We start from the raw sequence: 18,758 nt of genomic DNA on the forward strand, positions 1-18,758 counted from the left end.
TTGAATTCAGTAACTCATTTATGGTTTTTGGTTTTCAGCCTGTATTGTTTGCATGTTATCTTCACAAAATGTTCCTGGATTTTAGTTCAGTTTTGTTTTGTTTTTTTTGTTTTTTTTTTTTAAAGTCAATTCATAGTAGCATATTTGACAGAACAACCTACAGAAAACACCAGACCATGGCTGCTTGTTTGAAGTCCTTGCTACAGATTTGACCGTTAGCTTTTTTTAAATCATAACTAGGCCCATGCTGGCTTTAAGTGAATTAACATAAATATCAACAACATATTTAAATATTCTGACCTGTGTTGATTATTTATATCTTTACTTGGTTTTATTGGGCATTAACATATGATTATTTGATTATAAGCTACAGCAGTGATTGTTTTTTTTTTTTGAGTACTTCTATTATGTACACCTATGACTTTTTATTAAGACTTCAGAAATGCAAATACGTTATAATGTTATCAACTCTTACTGTGTGAATTTAATTTTTTGATTATTTTTTGGCCACCCCTAGTTGAACTAATTCATAGGTAATGCACATGCTGCCTGTTACTGTGCTGTATTCCCCCATATGATGCATGTAGATTGGAAGAATGAAAGAACTAAAAACTGCAGTTCTGCATGCTCAAGCCGTAAACTTATTTATAATGTATAGACTGAAAGAAAATAGCAGTTCTTGTGATAAAGATCACATTATGTCAGATGGTGGTTTTAAAATAGATTAATTACTCTGCTAACCTGGTGTAAGCAATGAGAGGTTATTTTACTTGTGGCCTCAAAACTGTTTTTTCCTTCTTAATTTAATATGAAGGTGGTAATGGAAGAAGATTACACTTCAATAGATAGCAGCCAGGCTTTGCAACAGACTGCTCCAGGTGACCTCATTCCTCAGTTAACTGAGCAGCAACAAACACACATTCAGGACACTTTAGAAGAGAAGCAACAAGATGTGATTGTGATAGATACAGATTCTGAAACTGAGGAGGAGGAGGAAGCAGAGCAGGTACATATCTGGACTTGGTCATTTAAAGTTTGTATTGAGAACTGCGATGAGTGCATTGCTTTGTTAAGCTGTTATATAGCTGAAATTTTTTTTTGTTTATAGGAGTATGAAGAGGAAGAGGAAGAAGATGACGAAGAGGATGGAGAAATGGGGGATGAAGGTGAAGAAAGCAATGAGGGTAGTGGAAGTGGTAATGGAAATGAACAATTTGAAGGAGAAGAACATGAGGTTAGAGCATGGTTTATGTGATTGAGTTTTCTTAACTCATAAGTTGCTCCCATTTTGGTTCTCCTTTCTCATTTAGCTAAAATCTTGAAATGTTGATTATTTTAATGGTTATATGTAAGTACAGAATACAGTAGACCACTTTAATGAAATCAGTGTGTGTTCTTCTGGTTGTTATACCATTCCAGTAGATGGCTGGTGCATCATAAACATTTGTGTTTTGTTGCTACATATTTTTTTGGTGCACTGTCTGCTGAAATGACAAATGCACAATGCATTATATCACTTAACACATATTACAAAACACATTTAAATAGATGGTGCACTGCAAACATGAACTCTGAGATCGTCAACGATTACTTAGATTTCAGCCCATTTTAGGTAGCACAGCTAGTTATCTATTTATTGAAGGTTTTGATCTGCATTAAGTGTGTATTAATTAGAATGAGTAAAAAAATAAGTTCAGTGGTGACTTAATGTCTGACTAAAGTTTTCTTGATGAGATTAGGATTCTTGAAATCAGTGATAAAGTTAGAGTTTATCTTTTGTGACAGGGAATGGAAATTATGGACACCGGAACAGAAAATGAAGAAAGTTTGGAAACCGCTGACACCAGTCACAGAACAGCAGACCCTCAAAACAGTGGTATAAATTAATTTTATGGTGCTTTTTAATTTTTTGTGCAGTTTCAATGATTAGTTCTAGTTTTAAAACTGTCTGTTAAATATTGAATAAAAATTTTAATAGTGTATTTTTGATGGTTATATTTTTAAGCTTTTGCAATAAATAGCATGTACTGTTGGCATTGTATTTGTCAGAATAGGCTCCAGCCAACCACAGCTCTCGGGTATATTAAGAATGGTTCAGAAGTGGACAGTCTGGCACTGACATGCTAGCCTCTGAGAGCAACAAATGGAAGAATGACTGACAAAGCATTTTTAACCAAACACGTTATCTATCTTTATCATTGTACTTTTGTTCAGTATAGAATTCCTTTAGCCTTACTGTGCTTGACCGGTAGACCAAGACATATACAAAGTATGCAGTTCTTCTCTTTCTCTTGGTTCAAAGAAGCTTTTGCAGTATGGAATGGAAATAAGAGTGGAATATTATTCATATTTAAAGTATAAATATCTTTTTGTTCATTGACTACTTGTGATGTGGCAGTTAACTGTAACTTTAAAGTTGGTCACAAAGCCAGGTAAATCAAAATAGCTTCTTAATCAAAGATTTGTTTTTACCAATTTATCTTTGGGTCCTGACTATACAGCCTTATTTTCTTATAGCATAACTGTGTGTGTGTTAGATGAGTTTGTTTTTTTTCTAATGCAATCTGAGAACCTGTTTCTGTTCCATTAACTAGTGCTGGGAAAATGCTAAGACGTTTACTTTGTATTTTGGTGGATAATTTCAAGCTTTTTGGCAAACTGTTTTGATTTTGGGCAGACTATTTTAAGTTTTAAAATTTGTTTTAGTAAAAAGTGTTTGCCTCTTTCCACCCTTAGATTTTTCTTTGCTTTCAAAGCCAAATGCTTGGATGTTTCATCTCTCATATGCATGTTTTATGTAATATTTCTGTTGCACAGCTAATTCTTTTCCAGGGTTTTATATATATATATATATATATATATATATATATATATATATATATATATATATATATATATTAATATATTATATAATATATATATAATATATTATATATATATATTATATATATATTAATATATTATATAATATATATTATATATATATAATATATTATATATATATATTATATATATATATATTATATATATATTATATAATATATATATATTATATATTATATTATATATATTATATTATATATATTATATTATATATATTATATTATATATATTATATATATATAATATATAAAAAAAAAAAAAAGACTCATTGCCCGTGATCATTTTCTTTCAGGACTACAAATCGTTAGCTGCCTTAAGTATTTATTGAAATAAAACCTGCTGCTGTGTTAAATTCTTGACGAGACATGATTTTCATTTCAAAAGATGCAAGGTTGCAGATTAGTAATTAGACGGTTTGGTATTAACTACAGTTACCTTGCCAGATTTATTGTTTTACTTGTCTCATTCCATACTATTAACTTGTTCATTTATATATTTTAACATGGATTTTGGAACAAATTTGATCGATTTTGATCAGACATAACCCTCTTAAAATATCACATTTTTCTCTTGCACATTCTCACTTTTGTTTTCTCAGCCGGCCAGTTTTTAGTGAATAGCCAGAAACACTTAACTGTGGGTTTGGGCATAGATGCCAGCCTTTTTAACGGGATATTTTGACTTGTTACAGGAGATGGTTGTGTTGGTACGGTTGAATCAGCAAGTGAGTCCTCCAGAGAGCAACACACTCTACAGCCAGCTGCAAGCAATACAGACAGACAAGCACCTCGTCCTCCTCAGTCACCAAGGAGACCACCGCATCCGCTTCCACCACGACTTACAATACAGGCTCCTGCACAGGAACTGGGACCACCTTCTCAGGTCATTATAGTTAACACAATGAAAGAGTGTATTGCCTTAAAATCTGTAATGTTAATGTTACAATATGGTAATTGTGTGAGCTATTTTGTTCTCATATCATTACAGTCAGAGATTTGGAATGTTTATGAACCCTGTGGAGAAAGATGTATCCTAATTTTGTTAAATATTTGCAAAGATTATTTTACACAGGATTAATATGAATATAAATTGAGCACACGTTATTTCTAAAAGGGGTATTTCATTTTAAAATACTTCATAGTCTGTTACAATAATGAGATTCTGCCTACTGGTATCTTTTTTTTTTTTCTGAATTGCTGTGAAGTTTTAGTCTTCCATGATATCCTTGCCTCTTCAAGGCAAAAATCTTCTGAGGACAGGTTTATTCTAGTTATTACAGATGTTTAACTACAAATCAGTTCACAAAAAATTGGAGTGCTCAAGACAGTCTGGTCCAAAAGTGTGTATTACTAGCAAAACTCGGGGAGGGTGGGGGGGGGAAACTGCTTCAAATGGAGATACTGTGAACTGCATGACATCAGCTAAATTTAGATACTTGATGTCTGCATTAATCTTTCTCTGTACAGGCTGGTAGTGATAGCATTGATATTGTTACATGTACAGGTTACAGTGAGATCCTTGCATGCCTGAGCGATATGCACCAAGTTGTCACTTTCCAGTACCATGATAAAACATTGTGTGATATAATATACTGTCGCAGTTTCATTTTCTTTTAATTTGTGATGTGAATACAAAGATTTGGTTAATACGGATTTCTATTCACTGGGCACTCCTTGATACATGAGAAATATCCATAGTCCTAATTACAGGTCACTCCAAGCAATAATGATTAAATAATCAAGTCATTTTCCCAGACCATATTACAGTTCTGATTTTTAAAGCTCCGCATTAAATTAATATACAATGTTCTAACTGATGGTAGAGTATTTAAGAAGTGTCCTGTTTTTGTTCTATTTAAAACAATGCAAGTTGTGCTTTTCACACGGTGGTTTTGGCACCTTTACAAAAAAAATATAAAATTGCAAATTTTGATGTAGTTGGACAAAATCTTTTATTTTGCATATAGCACAGCACTTATTTTGAGTTCTTAAAATGACATTTGTTTTTGTTTCCACACACATTTCACAAACCTTTGCTATTCTAGAATTACAAATTGAACAATTACCTCATCCCCTCCCTTTTCTTTTGAAGAATGTTTCTCTTGGCTATGAGGGTGATTTTTTTCCCCCCAGATTATCTAAACTCACTTTTTACCCTTTTTGAGGAAATCCATACTTCTTACTCATTTGTCTATGACTTCAAACTGTAGCAGGTCACAGTTTGATGTATACAGTGATGGATGGTACATAAGAGTTTGTAACATTAAAGCCTGATAATAGAAGTTTGTAATATGTAGTATCTGTTGGCAGAAGAATGTTAATAGTGTTAGTGTCATCAACAGCGCATGCCACTTCGCCGCCAGTCTGTGGGAAGAGGACTTCAACTTACTCCTGGGATTGTTGGTTCGGTAAGTGGAAAAATTTTATGATAGATGTGTTTCATGTTGACTTATAAAATCATGTGAATGGTAACCTGCAGTTTGAATGAACCCTGGTAATTAAGGTAGATGCCAGGAGCAGTGAACAAAGGTTGATTAGTGTATTTCATGACCATATCCCAAACACATGTAAAAAGAGATTGGTTAGAGTTAAAAACAATGTCTTGGCAAACCATTTAATGACTTAGGAATGCTAAGCTGGGTATATACTACAGCTAGAGTATTCCTAATTCAAAATGTCTAGGATCAGATATATTTTGGAATATTTGCATAATACATAGGGATATCTTGAGGACACATGTGGGAAACAAGTAGGAAAATGCAGCCAAACCAGCTCAATGACAACCCATGCATATGATATTCATGTTGTAATGTGAATTTTCATTACAAATATATTAAACCTAAAAAGTGATCAATATAATGTGTACGTTGTAACTTCCTTTTACTGAAGAACTTTTAAATTTTTCTGTCACTTTATATAAGCTATGTGTTCTCATCAATCTGGCCAACAGGTCTGGAATATCTCAGTCATTAAACCTGTAGTAGCCTACACTAACACAAGGGATGCATCAATTTTGTGGCACAGGTGCTGACATTCTACACTCTTATGCTCAAGCAACAGAAAAAAATAAGAAACCTGTACAAAGAAAGATGTTTCTACTGTGCCAGTTGTAAAGTCGAGCTGTGTTTTGGTGACTGTTTCAAATAAGACTGCAATAACTAATAGACAATAATCGATTAGTAATGTTGGCAATGATCACTTTCATCAATTAGTTGATTACACTATTAGGCAGAGTACATTCTGCTGGACAGTTGCGTCACTACTTCATTCAGTTGTGTACGCATTTGAAAAAAGGCAGACTGTAAGCAAATCCTGGAAAAGACAGTGCTTCAAAACTGTTAAGTCACTCTTTACTCCAAACACAAATTGTGTAGGTCTGATCTTGTATGGTACAAGAACACAATAGAGATGCACAAACACATATGAATTGGAAACCTTTCATTACAGGCTCTTTGGAGAAGGAAGACTCGCCATCATCCCAATAAGTTGGATGTTACTTCAGATATATGAACACAGTATTTGTTAGGCTAGGCATAATGAAATGACTTTTGGGTTGAAGTGAGGAAAAATTTGAGTCGGTCTAGCTCTCTACAATACGAATTAAACTCTAGCATATGCGACAGTTTCATGGTAGGTTAATAAAACTGTGTCATTAGCCTCTAGATAGTAAACGTTTAGATTTTCATTTTCCAATATTTGGGTGTTTTTGATGTGGTCACTCTGGTAAATTATGGTGCTGCATTACACGGTTGCAAACACTTGTAACTTGTGTATGTTTACAATAAATGGTTGCGATTAAACGCAAGTCCCTTTCCAAAACTTTTTTTTTTTTCTTCAGTCGTGTGCAAAGGAAATCAAACACTCTGAGAGTGCTGCTGTGAATTTCATAGCACATCAATTGTGATGAAAGGCGGATTGCTCATTAAGAGTTGAAAGATAGTAGGGAGGTTGAAAAGGGAAAGTTCCAGACTAGCTGGCTATTTGGACTTCACCTGGCCTTTATACAATCCAGCGAAAGACACAATAATGTGCAAGTACTCCTGCAGAAAGCCTAGTTTAACCGGTAAAGCAGATTTTGTGGTAGGATCACACAGTTTCAGTTGTGAAAATTTAACAGTTCACTCCCAACAGCAAAGGACATGCAGCAGGCTGTGACAGTACATTGGCTGCAAGTTAATGTACCAAGGAATCTATGGTGGTGGTGAAAGGTTTCCTGACACAAAACTATATGAACTTTCAGTTAAAATAAACTCAACATTTTACTTGGCAAAGCAAAAACAGTTTCACGTAAATGAAACCACTTGTTTTTGCTGCAAAAAGAAAATAGTATGGACATTTCAACAACATATGACAACCATGTTTGTTCTGTCAACTGATTTCAAATAATACCGTAGACTTGCACAAAAAATAGAAACTAATAGTCATGATTGTGCAACAGATTCTTCTCTGGTAGAATGTTGTGATGGTCAGATATTTACATAATGCTTTGCCAGTAAACATTCTTTCATAGAAACTGGGGAAAAAACAAAACCAAACTTAAAACATGTCATTTAAGTTATATTTTGAAGTGTTAGTTTAATGCAATTTTTTTTTACAGAAGACTTCATTTTTTGAAAACTGTTGTTTTTAAGGAAATTGTGTGCGCTAATTGCAACCAGAGCCAAAAATTCTACTAAGTGTTGTATTTCTATTTACTATTTTCAATGCATTGTTTTATAAAATCCTATATTTTGTTAAATATCTAAGTAGTTTCTTAAAAAATGTCTGAAAATCTTACACTGACCTGTTTAATTGGTGAAAGGTTTCATTTAATGCACTTCATGTATTTAATTTAAAATGAATTTATTTTACAATCCAACTAATCAATTAATGTACAAAATAATAACCAGATTAATCAATTATCAAAATAATTTATTTGCAGCCCTAGTTTCAAAATATTTGCATCAAATACCATTGTCATCTGCAGCAGTAAAAAAAAACATTACATAATGTTGGTCTTGGAGGCAGTTTCAAAGAAAGATATTGAACAGAGATGACTAGAAAAGTGTATTATGGTCAGCATCTTGTAATTCTTACATTTTCTTCTTCTATGCAGTTGTGCTTTTGGGCTTTCCCTTCTTTTTTCCTAGAACCAGTTTTCCCTTTTCTTTCAAAGCAGCAGTTCATCTTTGTATAAAATCTTCAGTTTCTTGGAAATCTGTCACACAGAATAATCCTCATCCTGCCAGAAAACATGTATGGACTGACATGTTTCTTAAAAAGGCAGTTTAATTTTGTCCATTTTTGAACTTCGAGCTGAACTTAAGGAATTCCAGTACCTTGCCACCGAAGGAAAGACTATGTACTTGGTTTATTGGACAGAATAACTGCTTTCAATGGTGCCAATACATTTACAAAGGTTTCTGTAATAACCAATTAACATTTAAACATGACCAAGGATGAATTAAGAGAGACTGAAGGAATGCCTACTGAAAATGAGGATTTGCAGTCATGTGAATTATTGAAATTGGTCCTTTCAAGCAGTAATAGCCATGAGAAACACTAGTTATATATACCTTGGCTGTGTTTAAATTAATATAATGGTATCTTAATAAAAGAAAAAGTGTCGATTTCCTTTGAAAGCATTCTATAAAAAAAAAAAAATTCTTGGCGATTCTAAATTTTTCAATGGGTGTATGTGTGTTTTTTTTGGTTTTTTTTTAAAATACATTTCTTTATTTTGCCCATTAAATAAAATTATGTAGGATTGCAATTTATATTTATTTTTTTTGTATTACTGACTGCATATTTTCCATTGCAGCAACATTTTTTTGAAGATGATGACCGAATGGTGCCAAGTACTCCAACGTTGGTTGTGCCCCATAGAACTGATGGCTTTGCTGAGGCCATTCAGTAAGTGTGACTGCCCCTCAAATAACTTTTGTAGACATGCGGAAAATTAGTTTATATTCTGTATATAATTGAATTTTGGTTTGCATTGAACCTATACTTTTGTAAGTCATGTAGAGTGTAGTATTTTGAAGAACTGTGCAGACTTTATTCAGTTTGAGGACTGGTTTAATCATGCTGAATTTCTGTAACTCGATTTGATAACTCACTGTTCAGTTCCACTTCTCTCCACTTAAACAAGGGTACATTTGGAAAGTTTTAAATTTTAAAGTTGAAAGTTTTCCTTGAATTTTAAAGTTTACCATCCATGAATTCTAAACCTCTTAACTGCTAAGTTAAGTTTCCATGTCTCAATTATTAGTTCCCCTCAGGTTGCTGGAGTTCAACGGTTTAGGTTTGGTCCACCAGAAGATATGGCACAGACCAGCTCTAGTCATTCAGATCTTGGGCAGCTGGCTTCTCAAGGAGGTAATCTAATTTATAGTTGTCTTAATTTTTCATGTAACAGTGTGTAATTCCAACTTTGATATTGTGTATTAATAAGGAGTATGAACCACTGCTTTGGTAACTAGTGAAGTTTTGATGCTAGCTTTAATATTTTACCATTTTCAAGAATAATATTTTATGCCTAAATTTTACTTATTATTTAGGCCTAGGCTTGTATGAAACTCCCCTGTTCCTAGCAGCTCATGAAGATGAATCAGGGGGACGCAGTGTACCAACTACACCTCTGCAAGTTGCAGCTCCAGGTAAATGGGGAAAATCAAAACTAAACTGTGAAACGTGTCTCTTATTAAATAAATATCATTTTGAATACTACATTTATATTAGGTTTGAATTTTATTTTTTTTTCTCTTCATCCTGTAAAGCACTTTGAGCTACATCTTTTGTGTGAAAATGAGCGATATAAATAAATGCTGTTGTAAAAAAATTTTTTTGTAAATTGGCAAATAGGTACTAAAATTTGTTAGTCATATTAATTTTCATTGTTTTCTCTGGTTTTGTGAAATGTTTTAATGTGATTTGTTTTTTGGTATCTTCATTATTACAATGCATGTAACAATATGCAAACATTTAAAAGTGGTGCTACCAATTAAATATTTACATTTATCATTTAATGCAATTTTTGTATAAGAATTTAAAATGCATTATCTTTTACAGTTACAGTATTTACTGAAACTCATCCCTCAGATGTGGCCGAGAATGCCTCACAGTCAGTACCGATGGTCACAACATCTACAGGTTCCAGTAGTGAACCAGGACAGGGAGATGAAGGCGAAGAAGTATTTATAGAATCCGAGGGGTAGGGTCTTTTTGTCTGTATGTTTTCTCACAATAAAGCTATGCAATGGTGGTTTGGTGCTGTTGCTTGTGTAAAGCTATTAGTTCGTTGATCTTTGGAGGGTAAAATTAACTCTATGCTTCTCTGTACATTAAAAAAAGGCCTGGTACAGAAGCCAGTCTAGATGTGGAAAGCCAGCCTGAAGCTGAAGAACCTGCTCAGCCATCTGATGATGCTGATCTTCCTTCTACTAGCCAGGATCCTCCTCCAACAACTGCTTCTACAGGTTTGTGTTCTGTTTATTTATTTTATTTATTGAGCTCCCGTAATATACAGTAGTATGCCTTATCATTAGTTAAAGATGCACTAAATGTTTTGTCATTAGGAAATTTTGATGATTATTCAACCAAACATTTTGAATTGAAATTTAAAATCAAAACAATTAAATTTTAACTATTTGTTTTTTTTAATGCAGAAGACACTGGTCTACTTCGTTGGTTGTTACTCTCCAGGAGCCTTTAGAATTCATATTGGTGTCCTTTTGTCATTGTAGAATTTGTCAGTTTAAATTCGAGGTGACAAAAGACTCTGCCTGTTATGTTTTTTCACCAAAAGAATAGTGTTTTTATGCTAACATTTTTCTGTTAGATGCAACACGATTCTAAAACTCTAATTGTATAGATTTTATCTTCCAGAAACAACCAACACACAGCCCAGAAATAGAGTGGTAATTCGTCATCCTCCGCATGCAAGGACAGATAGTCGAGGGCGGCCAGTAACGCAGACAGGTATACATTTTTAATATATAAAATAAGATTAGGAAAAAAAATTGCGTTAGCTTTTTTTTTTTTTTTTTGTTAAAGAAAAAATGGCTGAAAGGGGTTCCTGTTGATTCTTGGCATGATCTTTAAAAGTCATAATATTAAAAACAGACAAAAGATTAGATCAACATTAAATAAGATTTTTTTCTAAATATTTAAGTTAACTCCGTTCTTGCTGCTTAAATTTTAGTTGAGCTGTCAGTCACTGATTAGAACCTTTAGAGTAATAGCTATATTGAATAGAACTTTAATTGTTGAATTATCCTCCCCTGAAACAGCTGCGATCACAAGCATCTCGGCTGGCCGCAGAGCATTGGGTGATGTCGCAGTCTATTCAGCACAACGCTGCCTGCTGACACATGGGAGAGGAACGGAGAGGAGAGCAGGTTAGAGTTAGTGTTGTTTATTTCTTTAAATGGAATGTCAGGGAAAAAGAGCACTAAGGTGGGATGAAAGTGCAGACTAGAAATGAAATCTCATAAGAGAATTTTTAATATTTTCTGTTTTACTTGGTTTAGTGAGAGATGTATTTTGATTTATGAACTTTGTTCATAAATTCCCAAAGGGTCCCAAACTATTTTAATTTGTTTTATAGTTCAAGAAGGTGATAAACATGATTGTTTTTCATTAACAAAATAATGGATTATTTTTATACATTCTTGTGTATGTATAGATGCACAAGGTAATAGCCCAAAACACATCTGAGCTGCCTGAGAGGGCTATGTGTTATGAATTATACTTTATATACCATTTTCAATTCTTGGCCAAAGAGTCGCTCAAGGAAATTTAACTCTTTTTGAAAAATGTTTTTAAATTCTCTTCCAAGAGTTCTGGTATGTTTCAGTACTAAAGCCAACTGCTTCAGGTTTAATGGAAGGAAAATATGCTGTCATGAGCTGAACTTTCTGTTAAGTGTAGATGAAGATAAACTTTTGAAAGGTGAAGATTTACCCTAGGCACATTTTTTACTTTCAGTCGAATACCAATAATTAGAAATACATTTGCTGGAGTCTGTTGTAGTTACTAGTTTAAAAACAGTACTACCCTCAGACCCATAAGTAACAAACAGTAGACTTTGTCCTGTACCTTTTCTCTTAATAGTGGAAGTAATATTTTATTAAAAATCTTCAGGTCCCATGGAGATTGTACAGGACACAGTAGTGTGCTTTGTTCCTTTGTCCAAGGGTCTCTGTTTAATTTCAGCTTGCAATATTTACTCTGCAGAGAGAGGTCTCAAATGATGAGAAAAGTGCTATATAAATGTAATTTATTATTATTATTTTCTTGCTAGCCTAAAATAAGGCTAATGATGTTTAGTGATCATCTGCTAAGGTTCCATATCTGGGATTCTCCAGGGAGTATCAGTGTTCAAGTATTTTGTTGAGGTACATACTTTGCACAATTAATCTGCTACAGAGTGCAGAAGCTTTGTTCTGATGTAGTAGTTTCAGAGATCAACCATTTCTAGGGCTCGAAAGTAGGAGGATGCATTGTTCAGTTAGGTCTCAGTGGGTACCAAAGTCCAACCTTTTGGATAATAAGGTGTAAAGGTTTGTCCAAGGCTTGCAAAATGTCGCAATAGTTGCACTTATTTCTACGAAGGCCATGAAATTATCTGATAATCTTAAGTGTTATGTAGGGTGTCACTTGTAAGTGATGCTGCCATGTCAGATGGACTCTTGCCTTACAACAGCGTAAAGTCGAAATAAACTGCAGAGCTTCCTGTGTGTGTTCGACACAGGCTTGCTGACAAAGTACATGTACTGTGCCACTTCTGTACGCAAATAACTTTGCATGATACCATGGCAAGCTCTGTAATCCCTGCTGTTTTGTTGAAGGACATGCATGTGGCAGATTGACTGGCAGGATGATGCCCACCCTGTTTCCGCATCCAAATGGTGCCTTCTTTCACCTTTACGCCAGGTGCAGCTGCGTTATGTGTGACTGGACTTTTCTTGCAGGGAAGGCTTCTGTTCTCTTTCTCTGATGTAGAACCCTCATCCAAGCTCACCTCTGTTATAGTATGTGTTTATTTGAAAACAGCAGTGTTAGATCAGGGGGAGTGTCAATTTGACTTAGAGGGGAAAAAACAATGAAAAAACGTTAACCTTTACAAGTACCATAAATATACACCAGCTGTTATAGGCTCAAATCAAATGTATGTTTTTATTCTATAATAGCAATAATAAGAGCAGCTCAACTCAAAGCGGTAATTCTGGGAAGCACCTGGAATCAAACTGGCAACCTCTTGATTATGAGTCAGTAGTTCTTACCACTGCACCACCCAAGCTTCATACCCTAACCAGATTTCTTTTTCTTCGGTTATACTCTTGAATAAAAGTGTGCTTGTTTTGTTATAAGTGTACCTTTTGTGAAAGTGTTTTTGATATTTGGCCTTCAGTCTTGACACATTATACACTTCATGTCAAAATTTTGTCATTAGTACTATAACATGAAAAAAGCTTCTGTTTTAGTTGTGTGTTCAGCATTTCTTGCCTTGCATTTCCTATAATTCTACGTTTTACATAAATCGTTGCAGACACGGAACACACATGAAATGCATGTATTCCAAATATTGATATATTTACACTGTACAACTCCAGGCACCTCACTTTCAGATAAACAGACTTCAGCTGGGAGTACTTTTTGTCCTAGTAGAGCTATAGCTTTGGGAGGGGGGATGGGATAGCAGGCTGCTTGCACTAATCAACACATTTGCAAAACAAAAGACTCTAATGGAGAGGTGAGAAGGAATTGAAGATGACATGGGATTACGAGTTTTTTCGTAGGCTTCAGGGATTCTAGTGTTAAAGAAACTGCACTTTGACTTAAGTGAGGACTGATGATGATATACACTAAATGGACAAAAGTGTTGGGACACACCTCTTGATTACTGAATTCAGTTGCTTCATTCAGACCCATTGCCACAGGTGTATAAAATCAAGCACCTAGCCATGCAGTCTCCAGTTACAAACATTTGTGAAACAAAATGGGTAATTTTGAAGAGCTCAATGACTTCAAGCTTAGTGCTGTGATAGGATGCCACTTTTGCAATTAGATGTTTTGTGAAATTTCATCTGTGCTGGATATTCCATGTTCATTTGTAAGTGGTATTTTTGTAAATTGAATGCTTTTAAGAAAAAGAGCATCTCGGCCATGAAGAGTAGGACATCGTAAAGTTACAGAAGGGAACGACGACTGCTAAGGTTCATGGTACGTAAACTTCGCAAACACTGTGCTGATTCCATAGCTGAAGAGTTCCAAACTTCCACTGTCATTAATGTAAGCACAAAAACTGTGTGGCGGGAGCTTCATGAAATGAGTTTCCATGGCCAAAGCAGCTGCATGCAATCCTCACATCACCAAGTCGAATGGAATGGTGTAAAACTCACTGCCACTAGACTGTGGAGCAGTGGAAACATGTTCTATGAAGTGACACATCACACTTCTCTTTTTTGAAGGTAGATGGGTCACTCTGGGTTTACCGGATGCCAGGAGAACGTTACCTGCCTAACTGCATTGTGCCAACTGTGAAGTTTGGTGGAGGAGCGATTAATGGGGCTGTTTTTCAGGGTTTTGGTCAACACTATGCTTCCAACTTTGTGGAAAAAGTTTGGGGAGGGCCCTTTTCTATTCCACCATGACTGTACCCCAGTACACAAAGCAAGGTCCTTAAAGACATGGTTGGATAAATTCGGTGTGGAAGAACTTGACTGGCCTGCACAGAGTCCTGACCTCAACCCCATCAAACACCTTTGGCATGAACTAGGATGGAGATTGTGAGCCAGGCCTTCTCATCCAACATCAGTGCCTGACCTCATAAATGCTCTACAAAATGAATGGTCACAATTTCCTACAGAAACACTCCAAAATCTTCTGGAAAGCCTTCCAAGAAGAGTGGAAGCTATTATAGCTACAAAGGGGGACCACCTCCATATTAACTATATATTTGAATGCACTGTCATTGAAGTCCCTGTTGGTATAATGGCGTCCAAATATTTTTGTCCATGTACTGTATGTTAAGTCAGTCAGTCATTTTATGCCTGAGGGCTAAAATGAAAGCCTCATTTGCCTTGTTAAACAAAAACTGGGCTATTCCACTTCATCCTTGGACACTTCACACAAACCAGGTACATTCTTTTTGGTTCCAAAAACATATTCTAGTATTTAGTTACCACAAATAACTTTTCAAACATTAGTATCATTAAGCAAGCATTTTTTTCTCACTTATTTTTTTTAATCCATTATCTAACACTTTTCATTCTAAGTGTAACATTGTCCCTCAGTCCTGGTGCTTGTTTAACCTGATTTGTGATATTGTCTGAATTTTTCCTATCATTACCTTTAAAATTGGTTATAATTATCTGTCGTTTAAATAATGGCAGAGACCACATAGAGGAGCAGTTAGTGATGTCTGTGGCAATAGAGTTTTTATTGCTTGTGAATATCTATATATATATAATTCACTAAGCCGCCGACAAGTAGACACCCATGGAAAGCACGCAAGATAGCCACGCCCACCAACTCTAAGACCGTTGGATACAACTACAACTTGCAGAGCCACGTCCACCAACTCGAACATAGCAACTCACAGAGCGGCGTGTAGAACAGTTTGCAAGGGGTATGCCATGGTCTTACTGTTGGTGGGCGGGTCTCTGTTAGTTGCTCTTGCGAGGTTGTCTCTCCCTATGCATTTCCTGTGCGACACACACAGGCTGCGCCAGGGAGAGCCCGCGCACACACACACAGGCAGCGACAGAGGCACACACACACAGGCAGCGCCAGAGAGAGACAGAGGCACACATGCACAGGCAGCGCCAGAGAGAGACAGAGGCACACACACACAGGCAGCGCCAGAGAGAGAGCGCCGAGTGCACCGCGCGCACACAGGCAGCGCCAGAGAGAGCGCCGCGCGCGCGCACACACAGGCAGCGCCAGAGAGAGAGGGCTGGACTCATAAGGTAGGAAGGCAGTTGAAGAATGCATTGGGCTTGATTTTGTTTTCACTTCTGTTTACAGCAATTGGTTCGTAGTGTGCATTTTTGAAATGTTACTTTTCTTGGTGGTTTATTAAATTACGGATTTTTTCAAATGTTCATTTTTTGTTGCTATAGCGCAAACTATTGCAGTGTTAGTTTTCTCTGTTGTTCAAGGTTTTCTCAGTGTTATTCATTGTTTTTACATCCATCCATCCATCCATTTTCCAACCTGCTGAATCCGAACACAGGGTCATGGGGGTCTGCTGGAGCCAATCCCAGCCAACACAGGGTACAAGGCAGGAACCAATCCTGGGCAGGGTGCCAACCCACCGCAGGACACACACAAACACACCCACACACCAAGCACACACTAGGGCCAGTTTAGAATCACCAATCCACCTAACCTTCATGTCTTTGGACTGTGGGAGGAAACCTGAGTAACCGGAGGAAACCCACGCAGACACGGGGAGAACATGCAAACTCCACGCAGGGAGGACCCGGGAAGCGAACCCAGGTCTCCCAACTGCGAGGCAGCAGCGCTACCCACTGCGTCACCGTGCCGCCCATGTTTTTACATTTAGTTTACTATTACGCAGTGAATTCTATGGTTTAATTAACTATATTTGTGCCTAAAAACTTACAAAAATATATATTTACATACAGTTCGTATGGTCTGGAACGGATTAATTGTATTTCCATACAATCCTATAGGAGAAATTACTTCGGTTTACGACCAGAGTTTTGGAACGAATTATGGTCGTGAACCGAGATTCCACTGCATTCTTTTTGGTTATGACGCACAACCGCATCCACCATTGCAAACTGTTTTACACGCCATGGTCTTAGAGTTGGTGGGCGGGTCTCCGTGAGTTGCTCTTGCGAGCGGGCACATGACCAGGCAGTGTGTTTGCTTCGAGAGCGAGGGTGGACGCAACAGCACCATCTAAGAAGAATCATATTTGTCGCGGATGTGAATCGCTGTATGCAGCGTGTAAAACAGTTTGCGAGGGGTATCCCATGGTCTTAGCAGTGTCTATGCTTCGATGTGAAACGCTGTATTGTATTTTGCCCTCTCCAGAATAACATCTTTTCATTCACCTACAGTCGTATCCTCAAAACCAACCCCATTTGGACAACTGTGTCTTTCAGGAAGTGCTCACCCATCAATACATAATTATGCGGTGTATGCTATGCCGCGGGTTGGCTAGTTTTTATATATTAAAAAGTGTGCTTTCTCATATTTCAATGTAGAATTACCATAGTCCCGTCAAAGAAGGCATAGTGATTGGGTTAACTAGCTAAGCTGTTACCCTTGTCTGCTTAAAGGAATTCATTTACAAGTTATTTAGAACTTTATAAGCTACAATTTTGTACACATTTTATATGAATTGTTTTCTGCTTCTTTTGTATGTCTTATAATATATAATATCAATTATAATGACGGCTATCTGCATGATATTGTAAATGTCAAGGTTTAGAGCTCTTTGCAATAGAAATTACCAGAAAATTGCTCCTCATTACATAAAAGCACTCTGTGACATCGGACAGTGTTGTACTGGATAATTTAGGTAATACTTTGAGATAATTAGCATTTTCTTTAAACATAACAGAGGCACAGCTGAATTAATTTATGCTTAAGATTTTTCTTTAGGCCACAGTCTTGCTATGTGATCATTTATAATTTAGCCCTCCCTTTTGATTCAGCTATGCCAAAATGTAAACACAAAGCAGTATTACCCCGCTCCAGGACTGGAAATTGAGATGTGTGTCTAGTTTTACGAAACTCCAGAGTTAAGCGCTAAAAGGACTTTATCTTCTGAAATTCATGTTTCCTTTGGTGAACTGCTAAACAAGGCTTTAACATGTTACTTCTGAACAGAAAACCATATTCTAGTTGATTATATATAAATATATGCCAACAAATACTTGTACTTATCCTCTTGCATGTAAACCTACATTGTCTGTCTTTAATTTTATGAGACTGTTTTTTAATCAGTCCAGATGTCAGTTGTCCTATAGTAATCGCTGATGAAATTAAGGCATTTTTAATGTTTTCAATGTCTCAAACATGTCTTCCTATAAAAATGGGGATATTTGATATGTTTAGATTGCCTTAAAAAGTTCCATATTCTTTGCAAGAATTGCTTTTATCTGAATCACTATTTAATTTGTTTCAACAGTGCTCTAAAAGTTGTGAACTGCTATGGTACTACTAATAGTTCCCAAATGACTGTGTAGAATAGTGTATTTGAGAAACACAATCTGTTCCCTTTAAAATAGGAAAGCTTGTAATTGCATTTATAAAATTTTGTGACTCTGCATGTTGGTGAATTTGAGTCTAAGTTGCTGCTCTGCTCCCTCTGCAAAACAACTTCTTTTGTGTTTTTGCTTTGCCAGTGTAAATATAAAGTTACTCTAGGTTATTCATCATGTAAGTACAGTATTTGTCTTTGAAAAATATTCAAAGAAAGAAGTTTTTAGTATTAATGTGTCCTGAGTAGAATGCAAGGAATTACAACAGACTTAGGGTTCAGGGGAGTCAGGAATGTAAGGTATAATTCTAGACATTCATACAGTTACCAATTTGTTTATTATATAGGACATACCACACCCAGAATTCCAGATATTCTAGATATTTAAAGTTTGTGTTCCAGAGAGGACAAAATATCTGTTTTCTGAATTCTTATCTCTCAATTTCACAGGTGTTGGGCGTGCCTTTGGAAGAAGAGGACGTTTCAATAGAGGAAATATGAGCTAATTAGCATGCTTTCACCTTGTGTACTGTAAAGACTAAATAATGCGTTTCTTTTAATTCCCTTAAATGTTAAATACCTTGTGCTTTGTTTAAAAAAATGAGTGAACAATTTAATTATACTTTCATAATAAAATTTGACAATTGTCAGTC

The 18,758-nt window shown here is 35.8% G+C and overlaps 1 protein-coding gene across 4 annotated transcripts in view; it reads left to right on the forward strand.

Annotated features, from left to right (window-relative positions):
- The window catches only part of LOC114659124 (nucleoprotein TPR-like), a 101,748-nt gene extending 82,993 nt beyond the window's left edge, over positions 1-18,755 (forward strand). Inside the window, exons 40-52 of one of the 4 annotated variants that reach the window (XM_028811383.2) lie at positions 815-1,006; positions 1,109-1,234; positions 1,786-1,876; positions 3,575-3,765; positions 5,225-5,290; positions 8,683-8,774; positions 9,133-9,239; positions 9,422-9,520; positions 9,933-10,074; positions 10,215-10,339; positions 10,749-10,841; positions 11,153-11,260; positions 18,556-18,755. In XM_028811383.2, the coding sequence (XP_028667216.2) occupies positions 815-1,006; positions 1,109-1,234; positions 1,786-1,876; positions 3,575-3,765; positions 5,225-5,290; positions 8,683-8,774; positions 9,133-9,239; positions 9,422-9,520; positions 9,933-10,074; positions 10,215-10,339; positions 10,749-10,841; positions 11,153-11,260; positions 18,556-18,611 (1,488 nt within the window). In that variant the 3' untranslated portion in view covers positions 18,612-18,755. Of the gene's footprint in view, positions 1-814; positions 1,007-1,108; positions 1,235-1,785; positions 1,877-3,574; positions 3,766-5,224; positions 5,291-8,682; positions 8,775-9,132; positions 9,240-9,421; positions 9,521-9,932; positions 10,075-10,214; positions 10,340-10,734; positions 10,842-11,152; positions 11,261-18,555 lie in introns of those variants that run through there. The other 3 variants (XR_007935959.1, XR_007935958.1, XM_051932490.1) reach the window with 3 other exon arrangements.
- The last annotated feature ends 3 nt before the right edge of the window (positions 18,756-18,758 follow it).

This window comes from Erpetoichthys calabaricus, chromosome 10 (assembly GCF_900747795.2).
Source record: "Erpetoichthys calabaricus chromosome 10, fErpCal1.3, whole genome shotgun sequence".
In the NCBI taxonomy this organism is placed as follows: domain Eukaryota; kingdom Metazoa; phylum Chordata; class Cladistia; order Polypteriformes; family Polypteridae; genus Erpetoichthys; species Erpetoichthys calabaricus.